General features: G+C 43.9%; 1 protein-coding gene across 1 annotated transcript in view; it reads left to right on the top strand.

Moving 5' to 3' along the window:
* ALDH2 (aldehyde dehydrogenase 2 family member) overlaps positions 1 to 21,313 on the top strand; it is a 246,488-nt gene that overhangs the window by 8,496 nt on the left and 216,679 nt on the right. Inside the window, exon 2 of the mRNA XM_078667437.1 lies at positions 15,229 to 15,333. Coding sequence (XP_078523563.1) covers positions 15,229 to 15,333 — 105 coding nt within the window. The remainder of the gene's footprint in view (positions 1 to 15,228; positions 15,334 to 21,313) is intronic.

Below are 21,313 nucleotides of genomic sequence, written 5' to 3'. Positions count from 1 at the left end.
GGCGGGAGGACAGTTCAGCGTCTGTGTAAGAAATTGTGGGTTAATTTGGGGACAGTAATGAACTCCACTGTGGATCACATTGATTAGGCACACCTACCACACCAGTCAGGAGGTACACACGTTGTACAACTATTGTCAGCTCCCCAACATCCATCTCCGATATGTATGGTGTACAGTAATTAAGTAGTTTCCGATTATAGTAGCCATTGTTGATTAAATCCAAGATTTATTCCTGGTCACACTTCAACCGATTTTTGTTGACATTTATTTGATTATTCTATAGCGCTAGTTCGATCTCCTATAGGGTGTCTCATCACCTTTCAACGAGAAACAGCTGTACAAAAGTAGATTTTGAACAAACAGTGCCATATCTGGCATATTTTCACAAAGTAACATCTAAGGACAATTGTGAATATCAAGGGAAAGCAAAATCAATAAGCAAAACATAATTATATAGCACATCAATAAATATACAAATTTGGCAGTACAAGGCATTACAAAATCCTAAAAGTAGTTACTCAGACACTAATGTGGGCCTTGCGGTGTGACTAGCTGGACTTCAGGAGGGATTTCCTTCAGTTGGTTTTGACTATTGTAAAGGCGTTGATGGTGGGGAAGGAGAACCAGATTGTACGCGCTTTGCTGGAGAACACTTGCTTCATCATGAATGAATGAAGAAGAAGATTTTATTGTATAGTTAATAAAAACCATTACAAAAGTGAAGGTACATTAGTTTAAAATTCATTAATAAAAAACATTAAAAAGTATTTAGATTCATAGAATGTCAGATTGAAACTCACTACATCGACCAGCTTTATATTAATTCTATACAAGGATTGGTCTTTTTTCAGAAATTGAATGTCAGTGTGAATCGATCCAGGAGCTGTTACTGGACAGTTCGTACAGCTCTTCCTTCTCAAGTTTTGGTCGATCTACTGCGAGTTGTGTAATACCAATTATATGGCGAAAGATAGCTGGCGCAATTTCTAGCCTAAGAGTCGAACAAGGGTTCTTATTGCCTCTTTACATTACATCTTGGTCTACATTTTTAACAACCCTTTACAATAACACCTCTATTGATCTCAAAGTTCATTACAAACTTGACTGATCTACAAATGAATTGTGGATCCGCAGTACACAGAACTTGTATGATGGCGGATCGACAGGTACGTGTTCCATAGTCGTTGAATTTTGCCTTTAACCAACATCGTCGTTCCTGGTCCAGAGTGGGACAGATGCAAAATAGGTGGATAAAGTCTTGTTTTATGGCACCACATAAGTCACACTCCTTGGTGTCCGGTTTCCTCCAGTCTGGTTGATCTGCATTTGTTGGCAAGTTTCCCATCCTTAAGCTAAGGTATTTCAGTTTGACAAATGATGAAAAGGATAACCCAAAATAGACTGCGGGTTTTGGCATAGTATATGATTGAATTACCATCCAGGCATGTGCGCGATGACTGAAGATTGACTTGTCATAGATTAGCGAATGCCTGTTTGCTGCCCTTTTAACTACTTGCTTGAATGATGATACCGGTAGCTTAGTTTGCCACAATGATGCAAGTTCGGTGGTATCCAGGGACAGGTTTAGGAACTTAGTGTATTGGGAGTTCGGACTATTTTGCATTGCCTCCCATGTGGCAGAATTGATCTCTATTTCCCTGTTCATCCAGATGTCATACCAAAACTTAATGGTCTCATACTTTTTTTGCAGTTCTTGTGATTGTAGTCCAAACTCGAGTCGGACCTGAGCCGGAGAGGCGTTTTACGGTAAACAGAATATATGCTTATAGACTCTTGTTTGAATTTTGTCTAGAAGCTGCGCACTTCTCCCATGGTGTAACACACTGCCGTAGGCTATTGTAGGAAGTAGCTTGGCCTTGATGACTGTCAGAAGTGGATTAAACAGAGGGCCTTTTAGCTGTTTGGAAATACTGTTGAATGCATGTAACAGAGCTGTACCCTTTTTTTCGATGACCTCGAAATGCAAGGAAAAGTTGAAGCGTCTGTCCAGATGTATTCCCAAGTATTTATAGCTATCCACTACCTCCAGTTTTTTATTGTCTATGACGAAAAGTGGCAAGGTTTTGCGTTGGCGAGTTATTATCATAATCTTTGTTTTCTGGCTGTTTAATTCGAGAAGATTCATTTTAGTGTATTCAGCCAGTCCATGCAAGAGACGTTGCAGACCTATTTTGGTCTGACTAAGGAGTACCACATCATTCGCATAGGAAAGATGTGTCAACCGTAGTGTTCCCAGCCGTGGCGGGTGGGCGTTAATCCCATCTAGCTTTGTAGTCAGGTCTGCCATGAATAAATTAAAAAGATGGGGCGCCAGAACGCAGCCTTGTTTCAATCCGTCATATGTCGAATGAATGTTTTTTGTTGGACCTGGCCTCGTGGCGTGGTTCCTCCCCGCTCCTCAGCACCCCGTTAGTATAGCCATGCACCCAGAGTTCCCTGCGCAGCACCCCGCTAGCGTAGCCTGCACCCAGAGTTCCCTGGTCGTCCTGCTCCCTGTACGCCCAGACCCCGTAACCGACCACCAGCCCAGCTGATCCCGTTCCACTCCCGGCTCAGAGCGCTTAGAACCCGCATGCCCCACAAGGCCCGGCAGCCATTTTCCCTTCCCGAGATCCCCGACTCCCTGGGCCTAGCGTGACCCCGGCCCCAGCAAAACTCAGACTCCAAGGCGCGCCAGTCCCGGCTGGGGGGTAAAGGGCTCCCCGAGTGAGATAAGCCAGGGAGTTTCGATGGCACCTCTGGCCTCCCCTGAGAGACTGGGTTTTATCACACCTCTGGCCTTCCCCGAGGGACCAGTTTCGATCGCACCTCTGGCCTCCTTGAGTGCTGGCTCCAGACCGGCTGGGCGTCTGGGAATTCCCGGACGCATCTTCAAAGGATCAAAGAGCCAACCGCCGCACCTCTCCAACGGCCAGCCCCCAAGGCCTGAGACCTCTGCCTGCGAGGGTCCGGACATCAAAGGGCCACTGGACTATATCAAGGCCCGCACCACAACTAGCGGGCAGTTGTATCCTGGACAAGAAAGCCCTGCTGATCTGATCGCGGCTGACCTCAAGGAAAACTGAACCTTTGAATCGCTGAGCCCTGCTGACGCTGTCGCGGCACGCCCTCTTCAAAGATCTCGGAGCCCTGCTGACGCTGTCGCGGCTCGAGCTTGAACTCTAAACCATCTGAGCCCTGCTGACGCTGTCGCGGCTCCTCAAGAACTTCTCCGGATTTAGCCCTGCTGACGCTGTCGCGGCTCGCCCTCTTCAAAGATCTCGGAGCCCTGCTGACGCTGTCGCGGCTCGCCCTCTTCAAAGATCTCGGAGCCCTGCTGACGCTGTCGCGGCTCGCCCTCTTCAAAGATCTCGGAGCCCTGCTGACGCTGTCGCGGCTCGCCCTCTTCAAAGATCTCGGAGCCCTGCTGACGCTGTCGCGGCTCGAGCTTGAACTCGAAACCATCTGAGCCCTGCTGACGCTGTCGCGGCTCCTCAAGAACTTCTCCGGATCGAGCCCTGCTGACCTCGTCGCGGCTCGAGGAGTACTCTGGTCCGGCTAGACCATCGACGATACCATCACGACCTGAGTCGACTCGACGTGGGTGAAGCAGCTGGTACGGCCCCCATCTTCCGTACCCCCCGGCTCGAGGATTGAGAGCTGTGCGCAGGGTACGCTTCGTACTGGCCTAAAGGGCTAAGACTGTCCCGCTTCCCTCTTCCCGAATTCCTAAAGACTTTACGATCCCTCGATCGCTTGTAAATAAGAGTGCTGATTCCTTTTTACTGTTTATAAAGAACTTATTACTGAATACCTACGGTGTGGTGTCCGTTCGTAAATGTGGTGTGAGCTCAGTGTGTACGATCCTAGACTCGAAGTCCTCCCCAGTGGGGAGCTCACGATAAGACTCTGCAATATCTGTGGAAGAGGTGGGTCCTGGGGTGGTCGGGTGAGCGCAACCTGGCCCTCTGAGATCGCCCCGTCTAACATTTTTCTAATCTTTTACGATTTAGATGTGGGATAGTTAGGCCTCTGATTTCTCAAGTCACCTAGGACCCGCGTGAGGGAGTGGATTATTTCCTATTGGCTTCAGCCAAAGTATGATCTCAGTTTTAAAGAGTTATTGCAAATAATTCTTAGTGCAGTGCTCTTTACATTTAGAGCATACATCTCTCCTTTCTGCGGCACCACAGACTGCTTTTTACTGTTGATCAGAGGAGTCTTTATCACTATTATGGGCTTGAAGTAGATGCTGTTAAAGATGTTCTATTCCCGACTGACACTTAAATGAAAATGGGTGCCTAGATGGAATGAAGAAGAGTTGCTTCTTCCAAATATAAACTACGCAGAATTTGTGGAAAGAAGATCTATGATTGTAAAGTAGAGGTCAACTGATAGGCTCGGGTCCTCTACACCCCCCACCCCCTTTTTAGGTCTCGCCTATCCCATTCTACAAGGAATGGATAGGGGAGAATTTTAGTAGGCAAAATAAGTTTTCAAACCATCGGCGGATTTCCAACAGTTCACGTGAACACAAGCACGCACTTGCCATTTGCTCTCGCCCGCCTCCGAGAGCTTCGCTTGAAAGGCATCCGCTCCCCCGCTCCCCGCTTCACGGCCGCCAGGCCGTGTCTCGCATTTCTCCTCAATCTTCTGCTGCTCAACCATTCAGTAAATATTGCAGCTCCCGTTTGATTTGCGACGTTTAACTAACTGGTAAGTCACTGGTAATAATTTTGAAGGGCAACATATGAGTTGGGATGGATTCTTACTTGCCAAATAACCGCTGATAAGTTGCGCGGCTTATTAGCATTGGAGGGGGCGAATCAAGTTGGGTGAAAAATTTCCATTCTAAGTGTTTGAAGGGTGACAACCACTTTGTCAGGTCCATAGTGGAACTTTACTTTGTGAGTTACCATTATCCGCATAGAAAACACCCTCAACCTTTACACTGAGTTGTTTTGTTCTCAGATCGGTATTTTGTCGAGGTATTTTCAGTAGCTTGTGTGATGTGCACTATGCTCTAGCATGTAATTTTAATACGAGATGATAGCAGGTGCTCACACACCCTTACCCAACCTCACAGCATAACAAAACAGCATAGCATTACAAAACACAGCATAGCGTAGCATAACAAAAAAACATAGGATAGCATAGCATAACAAAGCATAGGATAACAAAACAGCATAAAAAAACAGAGCATAACAAAACATATTCTAACAAAGCATAGCATAACATAACAAAGCAGAACAAAACATAGCATAACATAACACAAATTAGCATTACAACAAAACAAAGCATAGCATAACAAAACATAGCAAAACACAACGAAACATAGCATAAGAAAACACAACAAAACGTAGCATAGCATAAAACATATTATAACAAAACAAAGCAAAACATAGCATAGTATAACAAAACATAGCAGAACAAAACATAGCATAACATAACAAAAATTAGCATAACCTAACAAAACAAAGCATAGCATAACAAAACATAGCAAAACACAACAAAACATAGCATAACAAAGCACAACAAAACATAGCATACATAGCATAGCAAAACATAGCACAACATAGCATAGCAAAACACAACAAAACATAGCATAAGAAAACACAACGAAACTTAGCATAGCATAACAAAACATATTATAACAAAACATAGCATAGCATAACATTACAAAACATAGCATAGCTTAACAAAACACAACAAAACATAGCATAGCAAAACATATAATAGCATAGCAAAACATAGCATAGCATACCAAACACAACAAAACATAGCATACCAAAACATAGCATAGCAAAACAAAGCATAGCATAATAAAATACAGCAAAACATAGCATAACAAAGCATAGCATAGCATAGCATAGCATAACAAAACATAGCATAGCATAACAAATCAAAGCATAGGATAGCAAAACATAGCATAGCGAAACATAGCATAGCAAAACATAGCATAGCAAAACATAGCATAGGATAGCAAAACATAGCATAGCAAAACATAGCATAGTATAACAAAACATAGCATAGCAAAACAAAGCATAGCATAACAAAACACAACAAAACCTACCATAGCATAACACAACAAAGCATAGCATAGCACAGTGGTCTTCAATCTGTGGGGCGCGCCCCCCAGGGGGGGCGCGCCGCCATTCCAGGGGGGGCGCGGCACTCCTGCCGAAAAGCTTTCCTTTGTTAGATTTTCTTTTCATTCGTCATGCTAGCAGTCATTCACGCAAGGACTAATACTACTCTGATTGGCCTGCTGCTCCCAATCAGCATGTAGAACGTCACCAGCGACGTTCCACCAATGGGAGTGGCAGCAGCTGCAATTCCAGGAAGTGGCGCGAAATTTGCGGCTTTAAAGCCCCTGCATTGGAAGGTAGCTGCCTTTCCTGCTTTTCGTTTTGGACGCTTTTCACCCTCGTCTCGCTGTGAAAGGACTCTGTGCCCCTCATCGCCTCCTCGCTGTGAAGGCTGCTGGAATCGGCCCCTCATCGCCTCTCCTCTGCGTGTGCCTCTCGTTGGAATCTGTGTGCCCCCATCATCGCTGGAATCTGCCCTCATCGCTGGACTGCTGGTAAGAGGACTGTAGAAGTGTGTGTGTGTGTGTTGGGGGGGTGTTCCGGCCGTTTTGTGTGTACTGTACATAGCGCGGAGGCGAGGAGGTGGTGGGGGGGGGTTCCTGCCGTTTTTGTGTGTATTTTTGTTAATTTATTTATTCATGCATTTTTATATAGCGCGGACTTTACCCTTCACGTTAGGAACAGAAATGAAACATAATGAGAGACATTACAAAAGAACAGATTGCAAAAACATACGTTACTTACATAAGGTAATAGTGACAATTGTGAGCAACCAAAATACATGAGGTAGTAAAGTTAATAGTGATAATCGTGAGCAAACAAAATACTTGAGTAAAAATTGTGAGCGACCAAAAATACATGAGGTAGTCAAAAGTGCACAAGAGGAAAGTGACAAGTGTGCAAATCAAATCAATAAGGCTTTGTCTGTCATCAGTGTTGTGTAAGAAAACACTCCTCATTAAAGGGGCTTTTGGGACATGAACGTTTGCACTGTGAAATGCTGTGGTTGCATCTTTCCATGATCATTTATTCCGCGTGATCCGCTCAGCTCACCTACTGAATTTGTATTTTTTTATACAGTTGTCAGCTGTTTTAGGGCACTGAGAACTAAAGAAACGGATACCTACATAACCAGTCTTTTTATGTGCCAACCAATACACCTTATTTAACCAGTTGCATAGTGTTCTTTTCCAGTCGATGCTGTTTGTCCGAATGTTAAAATGGATTTGCTTGATGCTTTTATTTTTTAATTCTTGGCCAAAAGTGCACGCTCGTTGTTTCCTTGGTCAGTAAGTGAAGCAGTGATACACTGACACTCCAGATGTTTCCTGGAATTTATAGAATTGTGGAGTTGGGGTGGCAGGCGGGGTGAGTTAAATGTCCCAAGACGTTTTGAGCCCAGGGACCGCAAATGAATGCTCTGTACCAAAATTGTGCTCTTTACGAAAGTCCAACAGTGAGTCCAGATAAATGTTGATTTGTAATGATCACAAAGTGTGTATACTGTACATAGCGCGAGGGTGGGGGGGGTTCCGGCCGTTTTTGTGTGTATTTTTGTTTGTTTATTTATTCATGCATTTTTATATAGCGCGGACTTTACCCGAAGGCGTCAGAGCGCTTCACGTTAGGAACAGAAACGAAACATAATGAGAGACATTACAAAAGAACAGATTGCAAAAACATACGTTACTTACATAAGGTAATAGTGACAATTGTGAGCAAACAAAATACATGAGGTAGTAAAAACTGTGAGCGACCAAAAATACATGAGGTAGTCAAAAGTGCACAAGAGGAAAGTGACAAGTGTGCAATTATAAGAGAAAACAGAGTATAATTTGAGGTATAGTACTGCAATAAGTGCTAGACACTCGGGCACAAGAACAAGCGTTATGTGGGCAAGGTGGCACTTGTGCAAGTATCAAAAGGTAAAAATATGTGAGAGGAAGCAACCGTGGGTTACAAGGGCAGAGTGGTGTGTGCATGTTACAAGAGGGCACCGAACACAAGTACATGGAAAATACTGCAAAAAGGCAGACCCTCCAACCACAGGCCTACACTGGGAAGGCACTTCCATGGTCATGGAAAGTAGAAATTATCAGTAGTTGGAAGTCTTCCTCACAAATAGCAAGAGGACGTGAATTACTTTTGGAGGTGTCTCTGGGGGAGGTGTACTGTACATAGCGCGAAGTCAGAGGGGGGGTACACGAGCGAGGCTTCCTTGCACTCGAACGCTGGTGGCAGCAAGCAGTCGCGGGTGGCGATCAATCATGTAGTGTACCAGATTGCAGAAATTTCTGTCAGGTGGTGGGGGGGCCCGACATTTAAAAAAATTAAGCAGGGGGGGCTCAACCTACAAAAGTTTGAAGACCTCTGGCATAGCATAACACAACATAGCATAGCAAAACACAACAAAACATAGCATAGCATAAGAAAACACAACGAAACGTAGCATAGCATAACAAAACATATAACAAAACATAGCATAGCATAACAAAACACAACAAAACCTAGCATAACATTACAAAACATAGCATAGCTTAACAAAACACAACAAAACATAGCATAGCAAAACATATAATAGCATAGCAAAACATAGCATAATAAAATACAGCCAATAGCATAGCATAGCATAGCATAACAAATCAAAGCATAGGATAGCAAAACATAGCATAGCATAACACAACAAAACCTAGGATAGCAAAACAAAGCATAGCATACAGCATCACTCAGCACCACCACAGCATCACTCCGGGGCACCACAACATCACTATGCGCTACCACAGCATCACTGAACATTACAGCACTCGTTCGCCATCACAACATCACTCCGTGCCACCTCAGCATCAATCTGTGCAACCATTTAACAACAACTGGTTCAAATATGTTCTCTCAATGTTTCAAGCTTTATTACAAATGTAACAAAAAGATGTTAATATTTCACTTCTGTTCTTGGATTTTCGTCACAATAAAATGCACTGAACATAATCTTCACAAAAGTTATTTACAAAAGTTTAAGCTATTGCCATTATAAATTACAATAACTTAAGTATTTATTAAAAAAATTAATACATTATTTGTAATCAGTACATGTAAGTCACGTAAATACAACACATATTGCATTACAAATGCTATAGGTGTCACATTTGCGAAAGTTATAACTATTGGCATTGTAAATAACAAAGCTATTAATTTAGCTATTTTTAAAAACAAAACATAAATAAAAAATGTGTCATTTACAATACCAATAGCTCAAACTTTCCTAATGCGAGACCTATTGCATTGCAAATGCTTGTTTCTCTTCACTCTTAAGTAACAAAGAGGCGTCTTGTAGCACTTTGCAAAACCTCCAACTGTCTATAGTTAAATGAAGGTGTGAAAGAAATGTGTGAGGGAGAAAGAATAATGGCGAGGGATCAGATGGAGCACAGCAGGTTGAAGTAGAGTTAGGCAGTCTAGCCACATTCCCAGATGCAGAAGGTAAAATACCAAGAGAAGGAGTTGGTCCAAATAAGTGGAGCTATGAAGGTTGATAATAGGAACCGCTCACTGAAGGAAAGCCTGAAATGTTACCATAACCCAGCTAAGAGAAATGGGCAAAGCTTAGAAGCATATCTCTCAAAAGCAATGGGTACTAAGAACAGACTCCTGGCAGGTACCAGGGACGAGCAGAACTCACTAATTCTGTTTCCTGGTTACTTCCCAACTAGTCTGCAGAGTCGGTCCATTATGTCTTCTAGGATGTGAATCTGCCACTGGAAAGGGAATAGATGTGATCAGTGTAGGACCAAGAACTGGGAGAACGAGCTAGCATCACTGGAAGATGGAAGACTGCTGGAGCCAGAAAGGGCAGAGGTTCATGATTGGATAGTGGTAATTGTGGTTTCCTCAAAAACCTTCGATTTTAAAACTAAAACCTGTTTTCGGAAAGACTGTTATCTGCACAGAATTTTAACTTTTTTTTTAAAACAAAAGTTCTACTATGACTCTCTCTTAGAACTGTTGCAAAAAGATCCTGATTTTGTGAGTGGCTGCCTTATGTGAGGATTGGACCGCAAGGAACAGGGGAGAATTTGAGAAGAGATACAGGTTCAGACCAAGGAAGGTGTCCACAGATGTGCCGTTATTTGGAACCAGAGTTTTCAAAGACTGTTTTGGATGGGTTGTTTTTCTCTGTTCCACCAAGCAAAATTAAGAAGAATTGGTAATGCATTGGTTTCACTTATCTAATGAATAAAGAGCTGTTTTCATCAATCATCGTCTGGGAGAAGGAAAGAGCTCCCTGACGGATAACACGGGAGTGGAGAAGATGTGGTGCAGCGGCCAGAGCTGCTGACTTGAGAGCTGGGGATCGCAGTTCGAGTCTCGGTGGCACCATGCAATATCCTGTAATTCTACGCAAATCACAATCTCTCCAGGTGATAAATTGTTATATAAATATGCTGCAATAGTAAAAGGCAAAACTTTATGAAAATATAGTTCCACCAAAGAGGATGTTAACAGTATTTTGGCAGCGGGAAACTGATAAGCGAAGCATACAAGGAGGAAAATATGCTACAGCCATTGGAAATAGAGGAACGGTAAGTGGCACGCACCAGCACCAATGAGAAGCCAGGAAAGGGAGGAGGCAGGATGTAAGTCCCTTTTAAGTTTAAATTAAAAACAATTGGTTTCTCAAGCACAGCGCAAGTGCTGTGCAGGCGAAACCTAAAAACGAGTTAATACTGAGAAAGTGACTATGCGCCAAATGCTGACCGCTGATATATCCACTGATCTGCAGGTCACGAGTTAAATCCAAGCATGGCCAACTCCTCATTCCATCCTTCCGAGTTCTGCAATTTCAGTGCCATCAGGGGCTTCGTGAACCTCCTCGCTTTAACAGCTACAGCGGGGGCGGAGTTCTTGTTTTTTTTTTTGTTTGTTTTTTAAAAACCTATTTAATTGGTTTTCTGCCATCATACATTGTAAAACAAGTATCACATCCTCCATAACCGTCAGACATGTCCCCAAGTTAACTCCCATCCTACCTCCTAACTTCCCCCCCCCCCCCCCGGTATTCTCGTTGGTGTGGGCATGTTCAGAGTCTCATAAGTCATCACAGTACCAGCTGTACAGATAGCGTCACTTCACTATACCTTATTTGATTACCACATGTACTATTATCCCTTATTCCTCCCCCTCTGCCAGTTGAGGTTCCTGCAAAACCTGGACCAGGGCTTCCCATGCTCTCGCCATCTCCAATGCCTTGTCATTGTCAACACGTTTAGCTTGCCTGAGCCTGACAACACTCTCGCAGCTTGCCCACTTACAAAACTCTGTGTGCCAGCGCTTGCTCGATGGCCCCTCCCTTGATTTCCAGTGCCAAGTTATTTCTCGTTTAGCTAACCATAAACCTAGCGGGGGCGGAGTTCTTGATGGCCTCTCTATCTGCAGGTCTGCAGACAAATGTCATAAATTACGTGAAATTTACTACTTGAAAGGATGGATTGATGGGTGCGTGAGTGAAAGGGTGGTTGGGCAGAAGGATGATTGAATGAGTAAAAGGATGGATGCAACGATGGATGAGTGAAAGGTTGGATGGATGAGTAAACTAATAGATAGCTGAGTAAAAGAATGGATGAATGAAAGGGCGGGTGGATGAATGAGTGAAAGGGTGGATGGATGAGGGAGTGAAATGATGAATGGCTGAGTGAAAGGATGGATGGTGGAGTGAAATGGTGGAAAGATGGACAGAGTGAAAGGATGAATAGATGTATGAGGATGGATGAGTAAAAGGATAGGTGGTGGAACGTTATGAATGCCTAACTTTACCAGCTACTGTGGGGGTGAAGTTTTTGATGGGTCTCCTCCAACCGCAGTTTTGCACACAGTTGTGTGAGCGGATGGATGGATGGGTGAGTGAGTGAAAGGGTGGATGGATGGGTGAGTAAAAGGATGGATGATAGGTAGGTGGAGGAAAGAGTGACAGGATGGATGAGTGGGTGGATTGCAAAAAGATTGGATGTTTGAGTGTTAGAGATTGAATGAATGAATGATTGGATGAATGAATGATGAGAAAAAAGGATGGATGGATGGATGGATGGTTGAGTGAGGTAAAGGATGGATAACCGAGTGAACGAATGGGTAGATAAGTAAATAGGTGGGTGGATGGATAAAAGGATGAACAAAAGGGTGGGTAAATGAAAGAATGAATCGCTGAGAGGATGGATGTATGGATGAATGAAAAGGAGGACAGACGGATGGATGGAGCGATAGGATGAAAGGAGTGTAAAGATGGATGGGAGAGCAAAAAGATGTATGAATAAGTGGAAGAAAGGATCAACACATGTGAAATCGTGAATGAGTGGATGGATGAGTGGAAGGATGAATGGATAGATGCTTAGATGGAAGAGCCATGGGAGATTTCTGGGGAGGGTTGTGGTGATTTGCGTTATTTGCTTGGTGCCATAAGCACTTTAGTTCATAGTGGGTGGTATTTTATATTTCTGGCTACTCCCTTGAGTGCCGTTGCATTATAGCGCCTAGAAACGGAGTGGGCCCATTAGTAGTACGTTTTAGAGAGACTGATGCCAGAGAATACTTGTTTTCAAGGATATTATGCCAGAGAATAATCCCTGACTTACTTAAAGCTTCTTAGCCCCTTGACGTACTATTTGCCTGCCAGCAATTTTTAGGCTGCCAAGGCACCAGCTTTCTCACTGCCAGTATACTGCCTGCACTGAAGCATTGTACACAGAGTAGCATCAGGCTCTTGATATGGGCAGAGTAGCACTCGTAAGAGTGGCTGTGCTCTGGTGACTCTTCAGTGGCAGTTGTTTGGGGCGAGAATCCCGTGCTTTCTGTTTGCTTGCTGTTTCTCCAACTTGATTAGCCCCTCTGACAACTGCTGGCTCAATGTGCTGGAACTCAAGAACAGGAAATCTCGTGCCAACCTTGCCTCTGCTAAGGCTGCAAGACAACTTCCTGATGGAGGTGCTAGGGTGAAGCGGCTAATCGGAGCCTTGCTCTAATTTCCCACCTGCCACACCCAGAAGCGACCTTGTGATACATTATTGGGTGATACCAGGATTAGTGTATTTTAACCTTACATGATAAAGCATTTATCCAAAGACCCAGCGATGTGGCTGCCAAGGCTTCTGAAACTTTTTGCAGATGGCATCTCTACGCTTGCTTGAGTGGTGCCTCTATTGATGTCTCAAACTCTAAATGACCAAACTAGAAGCCAGGGCATAATAATATACCTGTTGTCCTAATCCAAGTTGTAATGGGGTTTAATCGAGTACCAGTGACCAAAGTAAGATTGAGCCAAGCAAGTAAATGTGCAACTGCATTCTCCATCACCGAAAAGTGTAGACTGTTTCCATTCCGCAGAGGTTGAAGTTCATGGTTCTCTCCTTGTGATTGTTACCTTTTTTCTTATCTTCGTTCTGGCAGTGAGGGTGGCTTGTGGGATGGACTATAAATTAGGCAAGTTTGTCATATTTCCATGAGGCTTTTTTTGCGTGAGGTGTGTTTATTGTAACGTTTTGCGTTGTTTTTTTAAATTTAACTTACTAGAATAATCGCAAAAACAAATTTTGTACTGAGGTTAAGTGGCCTAAAGATAAATGGGGATGTTTGTGAAAGAGTGTGCTGTACCTCAGCCCCTCTTGCGTCTCACCCATGGTATGCGACTATTCGGGTCCCTACCCGCCTTTGTAAGACAAAGGCCCATCTGCAAATCTGTCATTGGCCATGACAGACAGTCCCCCTTCTAAAGTGGTTACAGAAAACCCTAATGGTGGAACAGTGATGCAATGTGGTCCTCCCTTGCACGTTCTTCCTCCCTGTTGGTGGTGTAGGACGTGATCCGACCACAAGTATAGCAGCCACCCTACTTCCAGTTTCCTAGGTGGCGAAGGAGACCTTGTCCTGAGTCAGCATGTTGGTGGCAGCATAATGCCCACTACCAAATTACCGCGGAGGGGGAGAGTATTTTCATGTTACAGCTGGAAGCTGGACTAAGGATATGTTCATAAAATAACCTGTTCTAGACCCTTATAACAACACATGTTGGTATTTAATCAGCTTTTTGTTCACCAGCCAGTGCGAGCTATGGGATGGAAATGTATGGGTTTGTGAGAAAAATAATGCCCAATACTGGCATTATCTTTATACAAGCAATGGGGTTAACCCTGTGTCCCTCAGAACCTGGGTAATATGTATATTTTTCTGTATGAAATTTGAACAAATTTTGTTGCTCACAAGTTCATTATTTATGATTGTCACTTGTTTTTGCACTATATTTGATATACTGACAGTTATTGTAGATAATGTATAGAAATGACGCATTGATTTATAAAATGAGATAAAGATACTACAAATGAGTATTCAGATCTATTTTTGTTTATTCTAAGGATTTGTTACAGAATTTCAGAGGGGCTTTGTTGGTTCTATCAGGAGCAGTGTATAAAGGAAACCGTTTGGATAAATTATATGTGGCTGACACCCGACAGAACCACTATTTGTCAATACTGGCATTAGGTAGTGAATTGAGCAACTTGGTTGGATATGCCGACTACCGTCTTTTTTTATTTTTATCTTTTTTTATTAGCAAAGTAAGCAAGAACAGATACAATAATTCCGTCATAAGTATGGATTCCATATTCGGTAGTTCTCATGCGTGAGCAGTAGTGATTCATTAATCAAACATTTTCATTTTCGGTGTGCACCCAACTATTCTCAAATAAACGCCCCCCACCCACACATTCCCTCCCCCGGCACTCACATTAGCCATTCATAGTACGAGACCCAACTTTAGCACAGCTGATTCACAATTATTGTCCTGTCACAGACCTACAGAGGACTCTATACAATATGATATATACATGTTCTCCATACTTCGCACCTAGAACTACTCTCACCCATCGGAGCATGGGCTGGCACCAATTATAGGGAAGGCTCCACATATTCCGAGCATGTCACCCTTCACTTCAACTACCAGTTGTTGAGAAATTAGAAGCAGTGTCCTCACCTGCATCGAAGATGCCGACTACCTTCTTAAAACATGTTTTACTATGTATGTGTGTGATTTTGGGTGAATTGGCCATTAATGTCCTGTACCACATTATTTCAGCAATGACTTTGGGATTTCTCTTTGCAGCTTTTTATAAACAATGAGTGGCACGATGCAGTCAGCAAGAAGACCTTCCCCACAATCAACCCAACCACCGGAGATGTCATCTGTCAGGTTGCAGAGGCAGATAAAGTAAGTAGACCCATAAGTGAATTTAAGCAGAAGAGGGTAGTCTGCGATATGACATGGCGATCTCTTGATTGGGGTGCTACCTAGAAAGGCCTGTACTGATTCTATCCCCATCCTAGTACCCTTTCAAACGCATCGGCATGTTGGATATTTCTTCTAATTAGTATATGAAAGGCCACCTGTGGGTGTTATTCTGTGCATAGTTTGTTTTTCCATTTTTGCCCTCACCTTTGTCTTTTTACTTCAAACTCATTTTATTGGTATGTTTGAGTGATACACAAGCATAGTCCTCTTAAACACATTTAAAATATGTATGTTTCATACTTTGGAGGCTTGTCCTATTACAGAATAATCATTGGAGGCAGTAACTGAGATAACCAGAAAAAAATAACATTTAAAAAATCCTTCCCTGATCCTCTTCACCAGCCCAACGTAACTTTTAGAATTCAAGAGTGAGCAAGGGAAATTGAAGCTAGTGGCTGATATCTACTTTATCAAAGTCTGTACACTTTCCAAGGGCTCTCATAATCTGTCCGGAGTTACCTAAAGCTAGTTGGCGCGATCCTGGCAGTCTCTTTCATAAGAGTGGGAACATTTTCATTTGGGTTCATCAGAGTTGCAAGGCTCTAACACGTGAAGGGTTGAAACATATGTATTCCGACCTCAGGAAATCTGATTAGAGGGTGCCATTGTTCTCTAAATCTGTTGTAGGAGTGCCTGTGGTTATATGCGATCTGATTCGTTACTAAACTTGCCATAGTCTATTGAACCATGGGGCTATGGGAGCTGGTCTTTCTTTTTCCAGAAGAATGCGATGAGCTGCCTAGTGGCTCCCACCATGCATTTAGCCAAGGGTCAGTCTTCAGACCTCATGCCTTCTAATTGTTTTGACCCAACTCTGAGCAATATGGTTTTAGGCTTGTCATGTGAATGTGAATGATATCCTAGAATGTATTTAATGTATCCCAACACTTCTTTGTAGAATATGTGTAGGTCTGGAGCCTCTCTCACTCGATGGCCCTACCAGAAGCACAAGAGGTCCTTTTATCTCCCTTTTAGCTAGGGTCTGTCTTCACCCGAGATGGGAGCTGCTGTGATCAATTTTCTAGCTTTCACATTTCAATGGCATCTTTGTCTCCATGCCCTCCTTTCTCTCGTGTAGTATAATTGCCGAGCTTTCCTGGACTCTTCTGTTAGGGTCCACTCAATAGGCTGGTGGATGCTAAAATGTGCTTTTACATTATAGGTGTTAGCGGAGCTCAAACTCTCAACTGCATTCTCCAGCTGCTAGATCGGCCATGACTGTCCTTATTCTTAAAGAGTTGCATGTTTTTTTTTTACTTTTAATTTATTTTTATTTTGCAGAGATGGGGGCTTGAAGTAAACCATTTCATAAGTATCCATCTGACATCTAGCCTGCTTTACACTTGCTACTCTGGATGTCTCCTTCACAAACTAGTATCTCTTTATCATCGGGTGGGACGGTGCGGCCATAAACCCCCACAGTACGTCCTATATAGTGTGGAAAAGGCTGGTTTAATGAGACTGGTGTAAACTTCAGGTGACAAACCCATGGCAATTTGCCATACAGATCAAATTAAACCCTGCTCTCGCTAAACATTGAAACCACTTGAGCAGCCACCTCCCCTAACTACCCCTTCAACAGCCCACTGTTCCAGTGGCGTAACGAAACTTGAGGGGGCTCCCCTGGAAGATATGTGGAGGGGGCCCCCTGGACTGAATCAGGAGCTTTCCAGCCAGGCTATTGTGCTGAGGGGGCCTTTGGAGCTCCCCCCCCCCCCCCAACACTGCGGGTGCCTATATTACGCCACTGGCCTGGTGCTCCTGCTATATGAAAATTAAAGTTGTGCTGTCCCTCTATTTGTGAATACTGGTGCTCCTGCTGCCTTCTCCTTTTTGGTCGCTGCTGCTTAGTCTTTGCCCTTGGAGCCAGACATGGCTTCATTCAAGTAGTGCCTAGTCACCTAGTCTCTTCTTGTGAACGCTAGCATTTCTAAATGCTTCTGCAGACACGATACAGGCCCTTCACTGCTGTTTTCTTACACTCTAAGCTGGACGGAGAGACCACCCCTAATATTTTGCTGTGCAGTGGGAGAAAATACCATTTTTGTAAAGTGGAGCACTAATACCTGAATGCAGAAGGAAGGGCCTTTATCTATAATGTTCTGTTCTTTGCTATGAGTTCATTGCCTCATTTGAACCAAGCTCATCTGCTTGCCAATTCCTGCACCCATGACCTTTCCATGTCCTGCTCTCTGGTCCTCTCTCCTCACTTCTGATGATGCTTTGCTTTGGCACAAAGTTTGGTAAAACCTCACTCTTCCCTTTGGCCCTCTGTGGGCTACTTTGTTCTTGGAGCAAGAAGACTTCAAGGGCTGTTTTGTGAACTTCTTTTTCCAGGACCTTCCACCAGGGCATGGCTCTGGCTCCCTGGTGCTCACTTCACGAGCCAGGTGTTTGCTTTTATGTGTTTGAGAGAAGTTTGCTCCACTGTTAATTATATTTGTATGCAACTTGTTGAGTCTTCAGAAAACCCTTTTCACTATACAAAAAAACAACACAACTGCTGACATATTGGTTGTTATTTTTCAACAGTCTGTTGTGTATTAACTGTGTTAGCCCCAGGACTCATAATGACATAAAGGACAAAAAAAGAGCTGATACAAGAACTTTAACCCTGTATAAGATGTCTACGAAGCCGGGCATTTGGTGGGGAAAATTCTCCAGGCCACAATTCAAAATTAACCCATAGTCAGGCAAACACTGGTTCTCTAAGACAGCTTTGTCGACCCCTTAATAGTGCAGATTTGAGTTTGAAGACTACTCTGGAAAATGTTTGTTATCGAGTAGTAGTATCAGAACATGAGCAGAATCAAAAACCTCTCAGTAAATGATCCCAGAACTATTTAGTAACATCGGAAAGTATGTTATGATTAAAATAGGAACAAAACAACAATCATTGGATTTGTCACTGCAAAGTTATAGCATTGCAAAGTACCATTCCCATTCAAGGTGGACAGTCCATTAATTCCTCCATAGTGTTCACAAGTGGCCCTGGAGGCTTATTTCTACTCCATTAGCATTCAGCCTCCAGTCAACCTCTTGCCTTCAGGCAGGGTAGAGGGGCTGGATGAGAGTCAGTCACCTTGTGCAGCCAGGCACCTTTCAGTTCCCAAACTTCACAGAGTTCCTGAGGCAGTGTCTCTGGCTTGACCAATGGCAAATTAGCAGAATAAGACTTGGATTTATGCTTTTAAACATGCAAGCAGGAGCAACTTAACAAGACACACGGTCACAATAACTTGTGACTAACTACAGCTATCCTGCCAGGGAATACAGAGGTCCTCAGGCATAGCTCAGAATTTTGTTAAAAAAATTCAACTTGTTTTCACTTCAATTTAAGCAGACTTCAGAAAGCTATCTATAAGGAAGCAATAGGTTGGTTCTACAAATAGGTGGTAGCGCAAAAGAAAGTGGTAACAAAAGAAAATAGTAGCGATCAGGACCGCTAGTGCGCATTACTCCCAGATTTCCTCTATGCAGAAAAGTAGAACAAGCATAGGTTTCTACTGCTAGTTGTCTATGACTCATCTGAGGCATGCAGCTCGGTGGCTGGCACAGGCGGGCTGCAGAAGACCACGGACCGCAAATATTAAATCATGGTCTGACCGTCTCAGTGCCTGGAACTCACCGACCACCTCAAATGCAGTTTACGCTGCGCATGACAATACTGGCCCAGCCCTGCCATACCTTATCCCTCACCATGAGGCTGAAAACCATGCAGCGCACACGCACCATTTAATATATGAGGCGGGTCGGCAGACGTAACTTTCAAACTGCGTTCCAGACAGACCCTGCTGTCAGCGAATGTACTGTGTGCGGAGGAGGCCTCTGGAGCTCAAGGGCCGCCCGCAACGCAGGGGCTGCGGGGGCCTGTGTTACACCCATGAAAACAATGGTGCAGCACTGATTGCCAGTACAGAGCTGAATTTGCCATCGAGTATACCGGCCATTCCCCGACAACGCTGGTTCATGCAGCTCTCTGGAACTCCTAAGCCACTTGAAGTTACACTCCTGCCCCCTTCGGGCCACATTTACAGCAGTAACTGTCACTTACCTGCTGTACTTGTTTTGCATCGCTGTTCGTGACCTCCCTGTTGCACTGCTTCCCTGTATATACTCCACAGGCCTGACTGCTACTGGCATCTCTAGAGGGTGGGCAGATAAGGCCCTGAGGAAACTGCCCTTTTTGTATGGTCACCCCGCAATTTTTTCCGCAGTGCTGATGGTATTTACTGGAGCCTGCTAACCAGGCCCCAGTGCCAGTTCTCTCTCCTTAATTTATGATGCACTTGAAATGGTAACCCCAATTGTAACTGTGGCTGGTGCAGGTAAGGGCGGGGGGGAGGAGTCAACAGACGGCAACAAGGGAAAATAGCATTTTAAAAAACAAAAACACTTAATTCGCGTTTGCTGCATTTCCGAGTTGGCGCTAACAGGAGAAGTGTTTTTATTTCTTCTTTCTTTTCCAACTGTGCATGCGTGCTGCAGTGTTTAGCACACATAAAAAGTGGGAAAAGCTTTTAAAGTTATCTAGGCATATTATTTTGTGCAGAAAAGATACCCTTCCTGTACAAAACCTATGCTAGGCTCACGCACACACCCTAGTGCTATGGTGCTAAGGTGTGTGTGGTGCTCGCCAGCTGAAATTACAGCGGCACGTCGGAAAGGGGAGGAGAGAGACATATCTCTCTAGATATGGCACACTCCTGCTCCCTCCCTGTCAATCAGCGCAGCCTCTTTGGGTGCTGTACTTCGTTGTGTGTAGTTTTAAATTTCGTCCACGGAGAAACGAATACCAGTGGTTAATTTGTAAAAAAATATATATATGTGCCAAAGCTCTCATAAGTAGGCAGCTTGCACCAGCCTAAAACAGAACCAACTACTTAGCATGAAAGTGGGGAGAAGATGTGGCTTAGTTGCCAGAGCTGCTGACTTCGCAGCTGAGGAACCAAGTTCGAGTCCCAGCTCAACATTCTGCGATTCTGGGCAAATCATTTAATCTCCGCTTGCCTACCATAACTGAATGTGTCTTAACTGGTGCTCATGAAAAGCGCTGGTGTTGAGGATTATGTGCCGGACCTGAGCACCGGAAACCACTGGCTCAAATTAAGCCCTGATTACTACCCTGTATTTCCGAGCTGTTCAGTCTGAAGCTATGCAGTAAACGCCATGATCTTTTGAGTTAATCTATGTGCTGTAGATTGTACAATGTAGAGAAAAATAAACAGAACCTATGTGCATCTGTAGTCCTCATCAAACAGCATCATATTGCAGCTCCAATAGAGAAGGTCATTGCTTGTGCTGTGCACATGTCCCACCCACAGGCGCACACAGCACAAACAAGAACGCATCATCGGCCGCCATGATATTTTCTTTTGAAGAGTGCTTAATTTGAACCGGTGGTTTCTGGTGCTCAGCCCAGGCCCTTTATTGTCAACACTGGCTTTTATGACAGTCTGCCACATGGAGGTGCTATTTGTCTAATTTACAGATCAGAACAACAACAGTTGTTTAAATACCTGCATCCAGGCTATTACAGATTGTTGTATTTCTTGAATATTCTGAACTGTCACACTTTTAGAAATGTGATGGTTTGTAGTTGTGTTGATACTGTAATTGGCAGTGATGTCAGGGGCAATGGGGCGGGTGCTAGCTGCAGTGGCCTCCTGACAAGGGCTCTGGCACTTAATTTTCTACAAATTAAGCACTGCTTTTAAAATATTTTCTTTCATGGGAAGTCTGCTAGTTGTGCACATGTGCAGGCACATATTCCCGCTAGTGCATACGCACATCTGCTGGGCTGAATTCACTTCTCGCAGACACCTCGAGGGGGTGTGGGCACTCGGGCCAAAGATAAGGTGAGAGGATGTGGTGTAACAACTAGAGCTGCCGACTTTGG

Source organism: Lissotriton helveticus, chromosome 11, assembly GCF_964261635.1.
Source record: "Lissotriton helveticus chromosome 11, aLisHel1.1, whole genome shotgun sequence".
In the NCBI taxonomy this organism is placed as follows: domain Eukaryota; kingdom Metazoa; phylum Chordata; class Amphibia; order Caudata; family Salamandridae; genus Lissotriton; species Lissotriton helveticus.
This window is presented reverse-complemented; position numbering and strand designations above follow the sequence as displayed.